The 19,747-nt window shown below is 35.9% G+C and overlaps 2 protein-coding genes and 1 long non-coding RNA gene across 7 annotated transcripts in view; 1 reads left to right on the plus strand and 2 right to left on the minus strand.

The window, feature by feature from the left end:
• Positions 1–5,569, minus strand: part of LOC110830228 (uncharacterized) — a 279,207-nt gene extending 273,638 nt beyond the window's left edge. The window contains exon 1 of the mRNA XM_087355979.1: positions 5,195–5,569. Coding sequence (XP_087212105.1) covers positions 5,195–5,472 — 278 coding nt within the window. The 5' untranslated portion in view covers positions 5,473–5,569. The remainder of the gene's footprint in view (positions 1–5,194) is intronic.
• Positions 1–6,979, plus strand: part of LOC147872623 (uncharacterized) — a 28,413-nt gene extending 21,434 nt beyond the window's left edge. Inside the window, exons 2-3 of the long non-coding RNA XR_015537091.1 lie at positions 6,180–6,294; positions 6,676–6,979. This is a non-coding gene — a long non-coding RNA (uncharacterized LOC147872623). The remainder of the gene's footprint in view (positions 1–6,179; positions 6,295–6,675) is intronic.
• An 18-nt stretch (positions 6,980–6,997) lies between these two features.
• The window catches only part of LOC110830234 (prestin), a 49,036-nt gene continuing 36,286 nt past the window's right edge, over positions 6,998–19,747 (minus strand). For all 5 annotated transcript variants that reach the window (XM_087355973.1, XM_087355975.1, XM_087355974.1 and 2 more), the window contains 7 exons: positions 18,879–19,041; positions 17,974–18,150; positions 16,770–17,042; positions 15,106–15,228; positions 14,070–14,165; positions 13,504–13,630; positions 6,998–12,788 (listed from right to left, as the gene is read on the minus strand). In XM_087355973.1, the coding sequence (XP_087212099.1) occupies positions 12,673–12,788; positions 13,504–13,630; positions 14,070–14,165; positions 15,106–15,228; positions 16,770–17,042; positions 17,974–18,150; positions 18,879–19,041 (1,075 nt within the window). In that variant the 3' untranslated portion in view covers positions 6,998–12,672. The remainder of the gene's footprint in view (positions 12,789–13,503; positions 13,631–14,069; positions 14,166–15,105; positions 15,229–16,769; positions 17,043–17,973; positions 18,151–18,878; positions 19,042–19,747) is intronic.

The following is a 19,747-nucleotide window of genomic DNA, read 5'->3' on the forward strand; positions in this document are numbered from 1 at the left end:
GTTAAATACAGGGTGTGTTTGCAACCATTCATTTCAAAATATCATCTCGTCTCTTACCTGCGAAATGAGGGCATGGGCACTGTATGATGTCGCATTACGAGACATCAGTCCTGAAGATCGGGACAATATGTTTCTCCGTAACTTTTATATGTACCTACAGGTCCACAATGCGTCACAAGCCAGAAGAACGCCGAGAAACTTGGCAATTTTCACAGCCCACCTAGTATTGCTACAGCAGTCAAATGAAGGACCAGCTGAAAATGTAGCTCGGACAATGGAAAGCAAAAATGGAGACTGAATTTTGGAGACAAAATCTATTGGAAGACAGAGAAACTGAAAAGATAGTATACAAATTGATGTATAGAATAAGACTTGAGCATGTGATTTTGATCACATTGGCTTATAACAGTTTCTAATGCCAAGATTATGTATTAGTGATGTTGTATATTCACGCTGTTATCAAAATCGATTAACTTGCTTAGTAAATCGATTTACGTTGCAAATTAACATCTGAGACAAAGGAGCGTGTGTCGAACGGAAACGCTGCAATTATGGTCACAGTATTATCTAAACACTAGACTAGATGGGAGAGAGAAGTGACGTCACGGGGGAGGGCCTTCTTAACCCGGGAGGTCCTGGATTACAATGTGGGCCTGGAATCCGAAGACCCTGGGTCTCTCGTGGTTTTACTCATTACCTTCATGTAAATTCTGGGACAGCACGTTAGAACGAAAATATCCGGAACCCGAAATTTACGCCTAATATAACCCATAAAACACATTTGAACTTATAAAGATGAACATGTTCAGTTTAGTCCAGAAACAATGGAAAATACATTACATCTTTTGAATTTACAGTTTGTAAAAAAAGATCAGAATCTTCGTTTAATGTAGTCTGCTTACGCCTTTCCTAATGACGAGATTTTTAATCGTTTGCTTCGAGTAATATTTCACGCAGACTAATTTTTAGCCCTGTTCTTGCCTTTACCGAAACCCTTTTCTAGCTGCACTCCATAAACGTCCTGTACGTGACGTAAACTACGCCAGCCATTAATCCTTTTCATAGCAGGTAACTAACCGTACAGGAGCCATCCTACGAGACAACACTTCCATCTGCATGACGTGCACTGAGCACAGGTAGGCATATATTAACCTTTTTTGTACGGTAGAACATTATTTTCCTTCGTACCTCTTGAACGCTATGTAAGCCTGTCGCTTGCATTTACATTAAGCAACTACGTATCTTTCCCACGGAGTGCATTTATGGTTTTCGTATGGTACTCGGAATAATCAGCTATAACTTCCATAAACAGCATTTACCAGTTCATCTTTGTGATGGAGACAGTGTTTTATTTCGGGTAGAAATTGAATTTTAAACATTATTTAGATGGGATTCGTGCTCCAAAGGGTTGCGTTGTTACTTACTGCATGAGATTCGAGGTTCTCGCGGCGGTGAAGATATTATTAAGTCTTTCCAGTCATTAACGCTGTGAGGACTTACAGATAGACACAAACGTTTTCGAGAAATATACTGCCTCCATCTTCAATGTTTTTCGACTCTCATTTCCCAGACCGATGGGCAGAATTAAACACCATAGTTTCGTGGCCTCCGCGACTGCCCGATCTCCGATGCCGATTTAAATTTGTGTGGCCATCTAAAAGGCACAGTGTAACATGAGGTTCTATTTGTGAGGTTGCGACAAACGACAAATGCCTGGATTTTTTAAGCGTGCCAAGAATTCTTGGAGTAAGAGTTCAAACTAACAGGCAGAATTCGGTGTCATATTGAAATATAACGACCAAATTGTCTCCTACAGACAACGTTACTCGTCTCATTTGATTTCCTAATGCTACCCGTTCACATTAACAAACAGTTATAACCCTGTCCTTACAGTAACGTTAGACTTGATTTGGGGAATATGACACGTTTCTCATTTATTATTTGTAATCCTGGGGTCTCGGGTTCGATTCCCTGCGGTGCCCGAATTTATAACTTGTGTTGGGCAAGGCCGTGGTCTAGGCAACACGAGTTTTCCTCCGGGGGCTTCCCCGGTTTCTCCATGGCATCACAACAATTACTCCATTCACACACAGAAGAAGGCAATGGCAAACCACTTCTGGATCATCTGCCAAGAACGTATATGAACAGGTCCCAGTCCGAGAAAAGGATGGGAGGATCCTGTTCATATGGACCTGTCGTCAGACAGAACACTAAATAATAATAATAATAATAATAATAATAATAATAATAATAATAACTAAGAATCATCTGTATAAAGTACAAAATAATCACATCGCATATTTTCAGCATACTATGGAAAAGCGTAGAAAAACCCTCATTTTCAGGCCTACAAAGAAGCATTGCAAAACTATTAACAGAAAATATATAAATACAAAGCGTCATATTTCAACCACATAGGCGTGGTGCTATGTTTATTAGATCATCAGTACATTTCAAATGGTGAAAACGCATACAAAACTATTCGCAAAATTAACATGAAGACCAGTAACTGTCGTACACGGATGATTAAAAATTATACTGGCAGTATAAACCACCAACGAGTAATCTCGTTAAAATACCAGACAGCTTCTGACTTGAATGTAACGTGAACGTAATGTGAAAGAACAGCTTACTGGAACTGGAGACGATGAAGACAACAGAGCAATATTATGTTTTTGTCTGTGGCTGTACATAATTAGCAAAATTAGCCCAAACTTCAAATTACAACTTGCGTACAGAAGAAGATTGTGTCATCTGTATTACATCTCAATGTATTCCTACATGGTTACCAACATTTCGGAGCAATGTGTCGCGTGATTCTTCAGGGTTGAAACCAAAATACCGCGATCGACATCTCCACGTCTTGTAACCGTCCGCTGATCGTAACCCCGTGGAGCTGTCGTCTCAGGGTGGGTGTTCGGGTGCCTCTCTTACCGAAGGCGATGTGGATATCTCAGGGTGTATGATAGTGGGTCCTGGGTGGGTGGACTCTTATCTCGGCCTGGTTCGCATCAGCCAATGATAACTCGGATTGAAGTTTTGAGGAAGTCGCCACTATTTATTAACACCCAGTAATAATGAAGTTACAGAGGTAAAAGAAAATGCTAAGTTTATAAGATGTTTCAGTCAATCAATCACCTGCGTGCCTTTGGCACCTTCGCTATCGAGATTCCAACCAAGGCTGGTTTAAAATTAATTCCTTTTGGCCTCAGGGTAATTTATAATCGAGATCGAAGGTTAAGTAAATCCCAAATACGTTTTTCTGCTCACGTAACGTAAAGGCTACTTCCACTTCCGTTCCAAACAAGTAGTGCTAAAATCTTAAGTATTGTTAATACAATAAATATTTTGAGATCTGTGAAATACAAAACTGTTAATAAACTAATATAAAAACACATGTCCTTATAGATAGATATGATTAAATACATGGAATTAATTAACAAAGCTAAACTAATGTCGGATGAGCTGTAGCAGTCTGAACTACTCTGATTCACCAACAGACATTTACACTTCACAGACTGCAAGGTGCAAGGGTCATAATTTATCTGCAATTAATAAGTGAGGAAAATGCTAACTTCCTAGATGACACCCCATAAAAAACAACAGCCGTATGCAGTGGCCGCGCGGTATGAGGCGCGGGCCTTGTGCCGCTTGGTCGCTGCGTAATACGTGATGAAAAACCAGATTACATTATAGCCAGATGTACAATCAACAGTATATGATAAACATCCGAACTGATATCGTCATTATTACATTTGGCCGCCAATTCATGCTGTCCTCTTCAGAATAGATCTCTTGTAACCTGATAAATCCTGTCAAGCGACTCTGCCATTGTTGGAAGTACTTATGGCAATCCTGTGTTTTGAATTTCGGAAGTGTAACCTGTGATATTTTTTTATATTTGTAAAACGTCGTCATGTTCCTTCCCTTTCAGTACTAATTTCAGTTTTGAAAAACAAAGCCACACGCGGTCCTATCTTCTGCTGAGTATGGAATATGGACAAGAAAAGTCATGTGGTTGCTGCCAGAAATTCCTGCACAGACGAAACAAAGCGAACAGGAGTACTCCGATCTGAATTGCAGTTTGTTTTTGAAGGGAGTTGACGTGTTGTAGATGTGTATCTCTTATGTCAAATTTTAGGCTAAAAATGCTCCTTTCACACTCAGTCTAGTTGTAGTAATTTATTTCTCGTGATAAAAGCGTTTGGCTGTAGATGGTACCAGGTCCAAAATACTGATGGGTTGAGCATGTAGCACGAGTCAGATTAGAGTTGGGTTGTTAATGACGTGGGTTATGACTAAGACGACGCACGAAGATAAAGCTTGAATGAAATTTCTTTGGTTTACCTGCCCCCAGATGAAAACAATTCACCATTCACAATAAATTTTTAGGTTAGGTTAAGGAAATGCACCGCTTATCCAATTTCTATTCTAGTATAAAGCATATTTTCTCACTTTTATTCCCACTAGATCAGCGTTTCTTAACATGGTACGCGAACTAAGTAAGAAAATCGAAAGATAATATTAACATAAATAAGTTTTCCCTGAACGCATTTGGTTAGTGCTACATTTAATTACTGGTACGCCAGCGAAAAAAGAAAAGAACTCCTGCACTAGATTATTTGGCAATTATTATCTTGTAAATTGCATTTGATTACACTAAAATGTACTATTAAAACCCGTGACTGTCTGACATGATTAAATAACTAATTACGTGCAATAAGAAACGAAAACATAAGGACATTCAATACAAGTTTCAAGTGTTCTACGTAGGTCAAAATTCTCTCCTGCTAATCGCTTTCGGTTGGCATGCATAAAAATATTAGTTTGAAATCCACACTTGGAAGACTATTTTGTGTTGACATTATTACTTTGCTATACCGGCATTTAACTTGAAATGAGAAAGGCGACAATCAGAAGAGAAAATAGTAGATGGAGATGTGGGAGTTGGAGGTTTTCGGACACTTTATCGTATCGCCTCGGACCTTGCCGGCTATATTAATCGAAATTTCGACCCTACACGGCGACTGAATACAGATCATTTATCGTTTTGTTAAGTCCACACAGGCCTTGTTATTGCAGTGCTGTCCAATGTTTGACACCCAAACCCTTTCAGCACTCAAATTCTCAATCTCAACAAGCAAATCGTTTCAAACAAATTAAAGCATGTGACATTTTAGTTGAACGGACTTACCGAGCGTCTTGTGCAGAATCTACAGCTCCTGGTGCTAAGGTAGAACGCATTGCACAAAATTCAATGGCAAACGTACGGCTAGACAATACACACTTCAAAAGATGTTCGGTAAAGTTGTTTTTTCTACACCGTTCACAGAGGCCGCATTTGATAACAAAGTCCGAGCGCACAATCACAAAGCAACACAAAACATCAACTACATTTTGGAAGTATAGCACTAATTTTAGCTCTGCCGGAAAAAAAACACAACGAATGACACTGCTCGCGACTGTAATCATGAGACTTGCAAGAAATGCAGGAAGTCCGAAACGTTAAAGGACGCTACCTTTCCTCCTTCCTCCTTCAACCCACAAATCTCAAGGTTACAGTCGACAAACACTCGAACTGACAATTATCGATGCCACTCCGACACAATCGTACCGTATTGGCATGAAATCACAACAGATGGCGACTGTTACCCGTCTCCGCCCCCAAAATATAATGTGGTAACAAATGACAATCTCATTGCATACCATGTACAGTACACAGAGGGAACAGTTGCACCAACTTTTGCCGTTAAAATAACTCTTCAAAATAAAAGTTGTTAATGTGTGGCCACAAGATTATAGTTATTAGCACATTACTAATTTTTCATTTTCATAAGAAAGTTCTGCAAATAAATTGGAAAAAACAGTTTGTTTTCTAAATTACAAGTGGGGGGGATTTCACTTCATACAGTTTCCGTATTATAAAATAATTTATGTCGACTAAATAAAAGCTTTTTGTTCACTTGAAGTTATGTGACTTATGCCTGAACTCTTGCCCTACCTGTCAATTGTATCAACATAGCTCATTTATGTTGCAGTTTGCACTACCTGGGGCTTTGAAGAATTATTTTCAGCAGAAGTTATCCTTGACTACAGCTGTACCTGCCTTGCCTTTCCTGTCTTCCCAGCTGTGATATTGATATTATCTTTTCTTACAATATCCCTTTGTTTCTTTTCAGGTCCCTAGAACTAAAATTTTGGGGCATTCCTTCTATTATGACAGTGTCACAATAACCAACTTTCCTGCTGTAGAGGTCACCCATGGTAGTACACCACGAAATATTGTGAATTTAGGTACATACTCTTTTCACCTTACCTTGCATTATCAGCATAATAAGAACAAACAGGTTTTGAATAATCCCTTTAGACCAGTGGTATTCAACCTGGGGTACGCGAAGACATCTTAGGGGGCACGTGAACTTTAAAAAAAAATTTATGATGAACACTGAATAATCAGTAATGTAATTTATTTGATTTATTTTAGATGTAGATTATATACTATGCATAACTTGAATTATACACCAACAACCTTGGGGGTACAAAGTTGAAGAGAAATTATATCTGGGGGTACGCAAACGAAAAAGGTTGAATACCACTGCTACAGAGAATAGGTGCATTGAAAATTTAATTTCTTTACTTGATACCCTGCATTGACAGGTTTCTAGTTCCTTGCAGGATGTGATACAGATGGCAGTAAAGATTTGATTACCAAATAAGAGCTGGCACATAAAAACAGACCAATAAATGACATGAAACATTCTAGAACTCGATGCTTCAATAAAACCCAAAATTGAACAAGAAAATGACGAACAAAAGTATAAAATCACATAGAATCCCTAAATGAAGTACACAAATGTGTCTTTGGAAATGCACTGTACAAATAATGTTATAATAAAACTACAAATAAATAAAAAATATATCAACATTTTTCAAGATTATTTATCAGCATGAAATCAGTAAATCAATTGTGTCCTTTCATAACAATTTATTGAAACACTTTACAGCCTCATGCTCAAAGTTTATTTGGAATTGACACAGTACAGCCAAAAATAAAAAGGTATTACTTCTTAGAAATGTTAAAAAATATTTATAAAAGAAAGGAAAGGGGCCCTCTTGACAGGAAAATGTATGATGGCTGTACAGTCATCATTTTAGAGCACACTAACATTTTTTCATGGATTGGAATCCAATACAACAATCACAAAGCCATGCTACGTGATGCAATACACACCATATCTTATTGTCTACGATGGCCCAACTAGGGATACCAGTGCCACGCCTTTAAAGGTTAAGTAAAATACAAGTGTAACAATTTAATGTTACAAGCTGAATGGTGAACATCTAGCCATTTTGTCTCTTAAACATGTTCACCATTATGGCCAAAGAGTTGTGCCTCAAGAGATACATCTGAAAGCTGTAGATCAAACAGTTCAGAAGTGTTGAGATAAAAATGTTTACAAATTTATGGCCAAAGACAGAGACATTCATATTCTTTAAAATAAGTCTGTGATTACTGGGAGCTGTATTTGCATTATTGGTGGAGGGTTATATGTCAGTCTGCCAATAAGGAAAAACTAAACAAATGAAAGCGCTTTTTATGTGTCAACAATAGAACTGTTTCTCACTGAAAGTCACAATCTAAGGCCATTATTTCAGCATCTCAATACAGTTAAGTACCTTACATATTTACATTAAACTTTAATTAGTAGTAATAGTACTTCTTAAGAGTTATACTCTTTTTCATGTAATATGTGGGCACAAAACAAATTCTTTCTGATAGTAACTAATATGATTCATACTTGAACATACCATCAAACAAATATCGTGTTACCGGTGCTTTAGCAACAAACATTATGGCTACCTCTCTATGATCATCTGTGTCAAATGTTTATTTAAACATGATGATAAAACCTAGTGATGCCAATGATGTGTATTTCTCCTGGAACTTTAGGAACAACTCTTTCACAAAGAAAAATTATGCATTACTTCCTAAAACTTGTTAAACTAAATACTTAGGGAACTATCAATAGTTCCCAAGCTTCGCCAATATAAATTCACCACACAAAAATTTTAACAATTATTATAAATACTCTACTAGCCTTAAACCTCTGTCCATTCCTGATATAAATAAAATCATTGCAATGTTCCACACTTCAAACTGTATGATTGATTCTCAGCTGCATGTAGTGCTGCATTTATGTATAAAGATACAGGCTATGGCCCTGCTATTTGAGGGGACACAAAATACTGAGAGTTATTTTCAAATTATTATAATTTATTTGAGAACCCCAGAAATCCCTGAATGATATTAATGATGAAAATAAATTAGGATAAAATCAAAATTGTTTTGAATCTTTACTGCAAAAAGTATTATGTACACCTACATTGAACTCAACCTGTGTAGTGTAAAAAAGAGGACACCAGTAACTGGACAAAATTGGCATAATAACTCCATAGTTTAGCTGGTTACTTCCTTTGACTTCATATCCACAATCCTTGTTTTGTTTAAATTCTAGGAATGGATACTCACACCACCTTACAGTGAGAAGTACACTCAGAATATCTATGTTACTTAAATCCCTTCCATTTTAATGCTTTCTTAGAAAGCACCACCTACATGGCAAACAGTGTTTCTATTAGGAGACATATCCATAAATTATCCAAAATTAATTTCATAGCTTTCTTGGCACAGGAGCCTAATAAAACAGGCTGGAAGGGTTAGTTACCCTCACTCCATGTGGAAATTCAACCCTTTCCACCAGTTAAACCACCCTGAAATATGACATATAACAAACACTTTTCAACAGAAGGAAAATACACCTGGTACAAGTTTTTCCTTTTCTTAATTTGTTCTCCATCTTGAAAAACTCTTAACATAAAATTATTTAACTAAATATCTTTAATGTACATTAATAATTCTTTCTACATGTTTAATTTTTATATGGGCTTAGCTTACAGTCTGTAGAAGTCTGATTCTGGTTCTGACCTCGTTAGGCACTGACTGTTATGGTAACTGGCCTCACACCTTTGTGAAATCAGCCAATTTATTTTTCCAATCAGATACTTTCAGTGTAAACATATATCAATGCTGTTTTTTAAATCCCTGCTATGAATCACAAAACAGAGCCACTTATTTTAGAAATTCTGCAGCCAAAACTGACTAAAGTTGTAATAATAAAGTTTAATATAAAAGTCATGGAAACTGCAGAAGAATTCACGTTCTAACAACTGGGTAAATAGTCAAACACGCAATTAACTGATGTATTTCTTTTCATCAACAACAAAGGGTTAATACTGAAGAATTTTATCAAATGAACTTTACAGTATGATTTTAAAGTATCTGGTTTAAGTAGTATAGTAAAAGTGAAAAGCCACATTGTATGGCCATAACTTTCGCCACTGTGAGCGAGGACCGCTGGTCTGTATCAACCCAGTAATACAGAAACTAAATACTTTACATAAAAACTTATGTAAGGAGACTAATACTGCAAATTCCTGCTTAAAGTATATCTAGCACCATCAATATATAAAAATCTAGACACATTGTATATATATATATATATAATCTCATTGAGAAATAGCAGAAACAATAATCATGTGACATAAACAACATGATCTAATAAGACCAAATAGTGATTTTAACTAAACTCATGCATTTTTCTGATTCTGCAGTAAAACCACAGTGGGTATATGGAGTTACACTGAATGAAGAAAGGAAACTGCTATAACAGTACAAACCCTTGTTCAGATTCTGGCAACTGAATTTTTAATAAGCATAAAATGGGAAGGTGACTGGTGGCTGTAATGGCACGAGCCAATAAATAATGGGAGGGGGGGGGGGGAGGAGATGATCCTGTGAAGAGATGCATATCAAACTTCTGGGGAGTTTAGAGTTACAAGTTTCCGAAGTTCCATTGCTTGTTAGAAAAGGGCCTACTTAACTGACATCTTACATGTTAACTTTAATACTGGTTCAATAATTTTCCATATCACAAAGACAGTGGCTGCTTCGAAAGTTACTTAAAACATTTATCTGATGAGAACATAGGATAAATATTTGATTTTCATAGCTAGACTGACATCAGAAAACCTTCAAATAATCCTTCATAGCTGGATTAGGTGACAATTTTTAAACATTCACAAAATTAGTTCATGTGTGGATGCTAAATATTTCAGCACTTTGACAGTGATATAAATTGGATATCTGTAAACTGAAACACAAGGATAACAGGTCATAAGATGTTTGAATTTCAATAAAGTTAATTTAAGAGAAGACAATCAGAAACATAATGAGTCTAAAAACAAGGCCAAAATTTGTATAGGTCGCGCAAGAAGTGCCGGCACTTGTGCAAAGGACTGATTTTGGTCATATGAGATGGACACATCAGAAGCACGCGCTAGAGGGGTGTCAGTTTCAGTTTGTTTGTAGCTATAGCTGTGTTCAGATTGGTGCATCACCACAGCTGGGCTGTGTGACCCCCACTACTACTGAACTCCCCTCTCTCGTCTTACATATCGTGCATTTAGGTGCCACCACTACTCGCATGGCCCATATCACATATGTTTTACTAATATTGGGAACCAGTTTTGTGTATAAACCAAAATAAATTTCACATATACATTTCCTATATTTGTTATGCATACCAGTAATCTGCATATCTCAGCTTGGCCATCCTAGCCACCAACTTAACTTAATATTCATCGCCCTGATGACGGAGGCAGTATGACCTCTGAAACGTTGGTTAACATCGACCAGACTACACAGCGCAACAACCCAGAAGACAGAAATCTTCATATTCATCGCCCTGATGATGGAGGCAGTATGACCTCTGAAACGTTGGTTAACATCGACCAGACTACACAGCTCAACAACCCAGAAGACAGAAATATTCATACTCACCGCTGTGAAAACCTCAAATCTTACATTGTGGTTAATTCTCTGTTGCCCTATCCTGAAATTAGTCCAGTGTGTTATTCAGAAAAATGTGATCACCAGAGTATAGGGCTGCAATCAATCAGAGAATGGTGCAGTGCAGTGTTAAGCATTTACAAATATAACTGAAAAGTTATCAAGATTGAAAAATACTAATGATGTCTTACAAGACTTCAACAAACGCCACCACAGGCTTATCAGTGAATCGACAACGAGGATGAAATAGCCAACTAGGAACAGACAACATGAGAAAATATCACTGTTGCATACTACTACCTACCAGAATACAAGGATTTATGAATGAAAAAATGTATCAGGAAAATTAAAAATGCAACCTGTAATATGATCCATCAAATGAATAAAGCCCTGTTTGCTTTACATACCTCTGCGTTGAAAGTGGTAAGAATTTTCTACATAGCTGTTTGTACGAGTCAGTATGAAGTATCAGTTTTCTGAAGTCTCAGTGAAGTATTCCATACATGACTGAAATGCTCACGTTACTATTGTTTCTGCCATTCTGCTTCATGTCTACCCAGGTACTACTTTACTTCACAAGCATATTAATACATACATAAAACTCTGTACACAACTTCAAAAGGTTTTAATTATTCAGGAGTACTAAAATTCTGAAGGAAACAAGGACTCAGTCCTTGCCAAAACATAAAACAGACCTCCCGTTAAGTACGTTCAATCATACTTGTAAGTGGTTACATTCTATTTACAGTTATTGTGTCATGTTCAACAGATAAATAAAGTATGTAAAAACCTTTTGAAGTTCTTGTCATAATATCTAATCCATCTGTATCATTTCAAATACAAATAATACCAGCGTTTTTAAATACAATATTGCAGAAAAGAAAGTGTCTGTCTACATTATAAGCAATTCATTACTTCAGAAACATAATTCCCTTTACATTACAAGTATTTAAGAAAAAACTTTTAAATTGCAGCAGAGATCATAAAGTATAACACTCAAAATAAATAAACTGCCTTCCATCCAAGACAAGGTCTGCAGTACTGACACATTGCAGACTATTCAAAGGTGATTCAGAACATTCATATCACAGTTTCAATTTACCTTAACAAAAAGACTGGAAAGAATACAATATAATCATTATAAATCTTCAGGGCTATCAAAACATAAACAAAATAACAATGATAATATGTACATTAACATGTTAAAAATGAAGAAAACAGTATACGAACACTTCACAGCAAGAATGATTTTAAAGTAATTAATTTACTTTTGCAATTTTTCTATTAATTTCTAATCACCGGGTAAACTATAGCTTGTATTATATTCAAGAGAAGATTCTGAAAGCATGCTGCATTTCACATTCTTAGTAAAGGGCCATACATTACAATAACAAAAAATAACATGCAAAGGCACTCTTTGTTCCTTTTAAAACTACTTTTAATCTTGTGACGAATAAATCTGTCTAGCATGGAATAAAACTGTGACAAAGCACACAATATCCAACCATAAGTATTCATGCCATTATAGAAAAATTCCCAAGAAGAGTTTAGTTCTAATGCAAATAAAATGTTTACGATGTAGGCAGAACTTTAATTTCTAAATTCTTTTCAGATATTAAAAATAGTATCACAAATGTGATATGGCATATAATGGTACACATTTTTAAGTACCCACTGTTTTCACAGCTCTACATAAGGATGTGGAAATAATTCACTTTCCAAATTTTCAGTTCACTAAGTAACAATGAAGAAGTACATTACTCTCAGGATTTTGGTGACTGCTGTGCAAATAGTACTGCATCATGAACTGAAGGAAACAACTGTGAATCAGGGAAGTCCTCAAAGAAGTCACAATGCAGCATTCTTTCATGAACAGTCGCTGAAATAAAAAAGTTACCAAGGATGTAATTACAGTGGTCTCTTATGGTCTCAATATTAGTACCCACTAGAGAGGTCAAAGTGTACGGAGGGCAACAGCTATTCTGGATACGGTTGTGAAGAGGAAAGTCTTTGAATGACGAGGAATAAATTAGGAGAGGTATGGCAAGACATGATGACTATACACACATTTCAAATTAAACGAAATATTAATCATTAAAACTAGGGATTTCTTTTCAGTGGCCATATATATCAAAGGAGATGGAAGGCTGAATATCCTGACTATTGCTTTTTGAAGTTTTTTTTCAATGCATCGAGGGCAGTGCTAACATACTGTAGTGCCTTTAAATAAATCATCACAATTTTCATATTATTACCAACTCATTATTCATAATCATCCTATTATTCAACACTATATAATCTACTGAAAAAATATACATACTATCCCAAAATGATGTATAAACACATTCAATTAATGAAATAAATACATTTTAATAAATTAAACAATTACATATGTCAGCATTGGCACTTAAGTGAATTACTCAATCTAGTGTAGGTGCTGAAAATGACCACCAGTGGCACAGTAGACAGCGTAGAGAAAGTGACTGACAAGCGGCCACCAAAGTTTCTGCTGTATATACATCTTTTTGGGGCATTCTGTATTGTTAAATAAACCAAGAAAGAAAGAAAAAACAATGGAGCCAAAGCAGTCTTACCTGAACAATCTGCTAGGCAGAAGATGAGTCCTCTGCTCTTGAAGTCTTTATACATTGCAACAAGTGTTTTGACAGCAGATGGATCAACAAAACACACAGACATCATATCCAGTATTACACAGAATATCTGCAGAGCAAAAAATAATACCAATGTAGAAAGTAATAAAATAACATAAAATGCAATGAAATTAAACAATCAGGAACTTTTCAGTCTCCATTGCATTTTGCAATAATGTTCTGAAAGCTTAGAAACTGTCAGAAATGTGTTAGAATGTAGAAAGATTTTGTTCCTTTAATGTATGGATTAACAATCATTCTTTAAAGTATGAAGTACTCAAAATTCACCAAGAATATGACAACATTCACATAAAATACATTTTCAAATAACACCACCACATTGTTGCAAATATCACATGAATGTTTGATTGTAACTAACATCAGCTCAAAAAATCTTTATAATATAGAGATTAAGCTAAGCAATTCTTTTCTGTTTGATGATATATTTTCGTGATGCTTGTACAAGCTTCTTTTTAAGATTTAAAATAAGAAGAATATGACAGACACACCTGATTATTTTCCAGCATCAGAGCTGCAGTATCTGCATTTGTCTTCCTTGTAATTTCTTCTTTCTCATATGCTTTAGATTTCTTCACTATGGAGTCCTGCAATATTAAATTTTGAGTTACTAGGTACAATAATTTATAAAAGTTATCAGAGTTAACCCATTCACATACATAAATCTGATTGTAAATTCTCACTCTCTTGATTGGTGACTATAAAGGACCTGGGCAAGGAGTCTAGAGAAAGAAGAGGTAGTTGCTTACTTTGGCAATATATCACTGCAGTAAAATTAAGTAATAAAAGAAATTATCAGTTTTAACAACAATGTAGTTTCCATAGTCACATAAATCAGAAACGTTTACAGCAAAACTGAGATCAGGTTACTGAAGCGTCCCAAAGTAAAGTGGGTAGTGCAGACCTCAGGGATTCATTTCTTACCAAGATCCACATCATGTGCTGATAAAACAACACACAACAGGATAGGAAATGTACACACAGAGTAACAGTTCTGGCACATTCTGATTTTGCCCCTAGATTTTTAATTCCTGAGGGTTAACTTTAACTATCTTGTGGGTTAAAAATTTTTTTTTTTGCAGCTTTCAATCAAAAAATTTCTTTGCTCTGATAAATACTCAGCAAGTTATGCTTGATATGTGTGGGGAAATGCATGTAAGCCTTCCTATAAAGTGTCCATTACTGTTGTTGAATTCTAAACAAAACTGGAAAGCAAAGATAAATTTTAGCAAAGCTCTCCAAACTTAATTTTCATGAAAATTAATTCAGTGATTCTCTAGTTCTTACATGAGAACAGACAAACATTACAAATTTAATACATGCATTGTTGTTAAATGGATCTTAAGGAAATGGGGTTGAAGGATTGCATTCATCTGGCTCAAAACAGAAACCAGAAATTATGCATTTCTGCAACTTTTTGTTGCAAACACACTGAGAAAAGCTATTCTTCTACATCCTAGACAGGATGATGCACAAAGCTGTGGATGGGAAGATAGAACATTTCACTTATCAGTGTTTCCAACTTACCACAGTTGCTTTCTCTGACATATCTCCAATCACTCTATTCACTTTCCTCCGAACATGGTCTTTGTTTGCAAAATGCAAACCTCCAGCCACTTGAATTATGCGAATTCCTGGGATTTCTGAGGCCTGTAAAGAATATATTCATTAAGAATCACAATGTTTTCATTTTAATACCTGAATACTAACTCTGGGAATTTAAGTGTGTAATATACTGAACCACAAAAATGTAAAGTCATCTAGAGTTAAAACTATATTTTTCGTTTGAAAAGTATATTATTTTCCATGGTGTAGACATGAAAGTGTATTTTGAAAATCACAGTGGAATGGTCAGTTCTCCTGCAGCATATACAGGGGTGGCTGATTCAAATCTTGGTTGGGATACCGACTCTTCCAACGCACTTTTAATGGGTTTCATTAGTACCTCCTGGCAAGGCTATTATTACAGCTTAATAAGCATGACTGCGTCTTTCCATACGCATGCTTCAGGCAGAAACTACTTCATATACCCCACAACTAAACTCTTGTACTGAAGATGGCTGTCTTCTGGGTTGTTGGTTTGTGTAGCCTGACAGAACATTACCTATGTTTCAGTGGTGTTTGTTGACTCCATCAGAACAATGAGTAAATCACACACAAGAAATTGGTTTGACATACAGAAACCAGTTGGACAAGGCAGAACTTTGGCCAGCTATGACAGACCAACCCACAAGATAGCCATCTTGAAAACAAGAAATCTCACGAACACTTGTAATGGTTTTGGTTATGTTACAGATAATGAGCACATGATATTGAAACTCAAGGATCATGATGGATTATATTAATGACTAGACAAGGAAATGTAACTCAAACATGATTGATACTGAATATTTATAAATTATACTAGACAATCTTTACTAATGAACTGTGACTTCATGGAATTTAACCATTTCTATACAAGATAATTCAGTAACTTTTTAACCTGAGACCATACCATGCTGTGGTGGCAAGGGACTCACTTAACATGAAGAAATATGTATTTTATAATAAAGCATTGAAATACAATAGAGCCAACAGTGTTAAAGGAAATTTCAAGAATAGGTGTTCAAAGACAGCACATTAACTTGAACATCACATGTTGCTGACAATAATCAAGCATTTATTAATGACTTTATTATTATTATTTAGTGTTCTGTCTGACGACAGGTCCATATGAACAGGATCCTTCCATCCTTTTCTCGGACTGGGACCTGTTCATATACGTTCTTGGCAGATGATCCAGAAGTGGTTTGCCATTGCCTTCTTCTGTGTGTGTGAATGGAGTAATTGTTGGGATGCCACGGAGGAAAACTCCGTGTTGCCTAGACCACGGCCTTGCCCAACACAAGTTATAAATTCGGGCACCGCCGGGAATCGAACCCGAGACCCCAGGATTACAAGGCCAGTGTTCTAACAGCTAGACCACCGTGGCTCTAACATTAATGACTTATGAAACATAAAATATATTCAATGTAAATGTGAATGATAATGGTGTTAGCGACATGGAATGAGTGATCACTAAAGCTCCAAGTACAACAGTTGCATAAAAAATTAGTACAGGTTATAGGCACAAGTACCTATGAATTTATGTTAATAGTTCTCCATTCATTTTATTTACCCCTATCAGAACATTTGTAAACCCTATTACTTACAGCTTGGTAGCGATTTATGTCAAGGTAGATCTGAGTATTTGGCACTTGACCAAGCCGACAAACTTTAGGTCTCTGCCCCATGATTAGCACACAGATCAGTGAAAGTGCTACACCCAGTCCCAGTCCATAATCAATATCAAGCAGGACCACAGCTAGGAAAGTGGTGAGCCAAATCATGCCATCAAATGGGGACTGTCTCCAGGCCATTGGCAAATCTTTCAGCTGCATAAACATTCCTTTCAATGCCACCACCACTATTGATGCCAACACAGACTGTAACACCAGCACAAATATAATTCAAACCACTTACATCTCTACAAACCAAGATAACGAGCTTTTAATGTAGATTAACATACAGACGTCACAACTTTAACAAAAATACTAGTAGCCATCACCAAACTGCAAGCTTCTAGGTCACGGCAAAATTGTAAAATGTTGCAACACAGTGAAGCCAAGGAGTAACGGCACCTCATAACTCAGCATAGTAACGCGAGCAGCACCGTACTGGTGACTTGGAGCCATGCAGTAATGAGAGAAGGGTAAGTATTTCTGTGGTCTTGAAGAATTTGAACCACGCAGTTTGGTAATCGCTACTATAACTACTATCAATGTTGAATATTAAAAATGCACTTGTTTAGTTACACATATATGATGATGCACTTAATCTGCCAATTCATCATCACTGGCTTCAAACATAATTAGTCAAAATTTTACATATGACAGTACAAATCTGTGGATATCTGAAACCAAGTCAGTTGACTAACTATCAGATAAATCTTTATTTTCATTATTCTTTTCATATCTGTATTCAAAATATTCATAGCATTATTTTTAAATATACTATATACAATTCTACTTCCTTGGGAATTTTAGTAAGCACTTATGTAGCCTTGGTAGTAAAAGGATTAAATGATAAATTATATTCTTGACAATGTTACAACATACAATGCCAAGCTCATAATGTTTTACCAGGTCATGATTATCAATGGATTTCCCAACACTCTTTAGCCAACCATATTTAATCTATTCATTCATGGACCTAAGTCCATGACAATAAAGGATTATGAGCACTGAAATCATAACCGCACTAATCTGAGTATTTGTTAAATTATGTAATTATTTATGGTCAATCTGAATTGTGCAGATCAGAAGATAAAGACAGATACTTAGGTAAGAACTGTATGCTTCTGTCCACGTAACTTACATTTGGAAGAGGCTCAAAGAATGGTCCAATAAGCAGTAAGACAAGCAGCAACAGAAGACAGGACACCACACTGGCAAGTTGTGTTTTTCCACCCACTGTCTGCTGGATCAAACTTCTTGATAATGATGCAGAAAATGGAAGGCACGAAAAGAATGACCCAAGAATATTGGAAGCCCCCTGCAAGATATGTTACTATGTAACACTGATCAGGAAATAAGAAAAAAACACATATGGTGAGACCCAACCTCAAAATTACTGGCCTCCTCTTCTTTGTAATCTTAGACTCATAGTTTCAAGTTCACACAATTTTGGAGCCTTCAGTACACAAGAAAATCCTTCTCACAAACTCCACTATTAAAAACTTCACAAATGATTATCACTTGTCTTTATCAATTAAAAATATTTTAGTCACTAAACTCTTATTTTCTGTTTTCAACAGAAATTGGTTTTTAAAAAAAGTGCAAAATAATTGAAGACCTAACAATATTTCAAATTTGTACACCCCAAAACTTACATGAATGCAATAAGGCTATACCATTGCACCATGTTTCATAAAATCTGGTCAGTTATTTCAAGGAACTGCAAGCCACAGAGAGAAGGCAAAGTTACATTCCCTATAAATGTTTAATATAATTGAAAAGTTAGTAAAAGTGAGCAAAAGAAAATAACTCAATTTTTTAAGAATGGGCTCTAATGTTCAAGCAAATAAAATGTTAAATTCCAATATTGCAAAGTATAATAGGTAGTAAATTGTTGTATGTAATCTAAACTCTTTATTTTATTATAACCATTTTGATTTTTAAGTATATTTATATGTAGGCCTATGCCACCTGTGCCAATGGAACAGGCCTGATACTACAAATACTTGAGCTGAATTTTGTCTAAAAGTTAGTACATTAACTTACTGATGCAAGAAGTTCTTGGTTGGCATCAACACTGTAATTCAGCTTTCGAGCAAATATGGAAGCCATAGACATATTTACAGAAAAGGCGACAATTGCTATGACTAAGCCATCTACCAATAAATTTGGTATCAAGGCAAATGGTGGTGCAACTGGTTCTGGAAGTCTGGAAAAAATATTAAATTTCAAAGACACAAATGAAGAGCAGTATATCTTACAACTACAATATAACCTAAATTAGGAGTGACAAAACTTGTGACCTGTGGACAATGAATATACAAAATGTAAGAAAATAAATGTTTCCTTGGCAAATGGGCAGTTGATCTCAAGACACAATGGCCATGTTTAAGATAATACCTTGACCATAAAATTAAAGACCACTCAGTAACATTAAAACATTCACAATATAAATTGCATTTTACCCTTCTCGGCTACAGTACAATGACAGATTTTTGGTTACATAAAATTATTATAAAAACATTAAACTCTATATCCATCAAAACAACATGGCCAGGCCTCATTAGTTCAGATTGTGTGGTATGAGGCCTTAATTTCTAACATTCTTTTTATGTAAAGAGAGAACTTACAAGTGCCATACAGTAGGATACATTCTGTCACATATGACCTTTACATTATTACTGGACAAAACACTCTCACTAAGTTAATAAAATGTTACCAAATTCATGTAATGTAAGATTTGAGGTTTTCACAGCGGTGAGTATGAAGATTTCTGTCTTTTGGGTTGTTGTGCCGTGTAGTCTGGTTGATGTTAACCAACGTTTCAGAGGTCATATGAATTGCCCTGATGACAGAGACAGTATGACCTCTGAAACGTTGGTTAACATTGACCAGACTACACAGCGCAACAACCC

The sequence above is a fragment of the Zootermopsis nevadensis genome, unplaced genomic scaffold (genome assembly GCF_977971745.1).
Source record: "Zootermopsis nevadensis isolate Lab colony 2312 unplaced genomic scaffold, Znev_1.0 Znev_ptg000025l, whole genome shotgun sequence".
Taxonomy (NCBI): Eukaryota; Metazoa; Arthropoda; class Insecta; order Blattodea; family Termopsidae; genus Zootermopsis; species Zootermopsis nevadensis.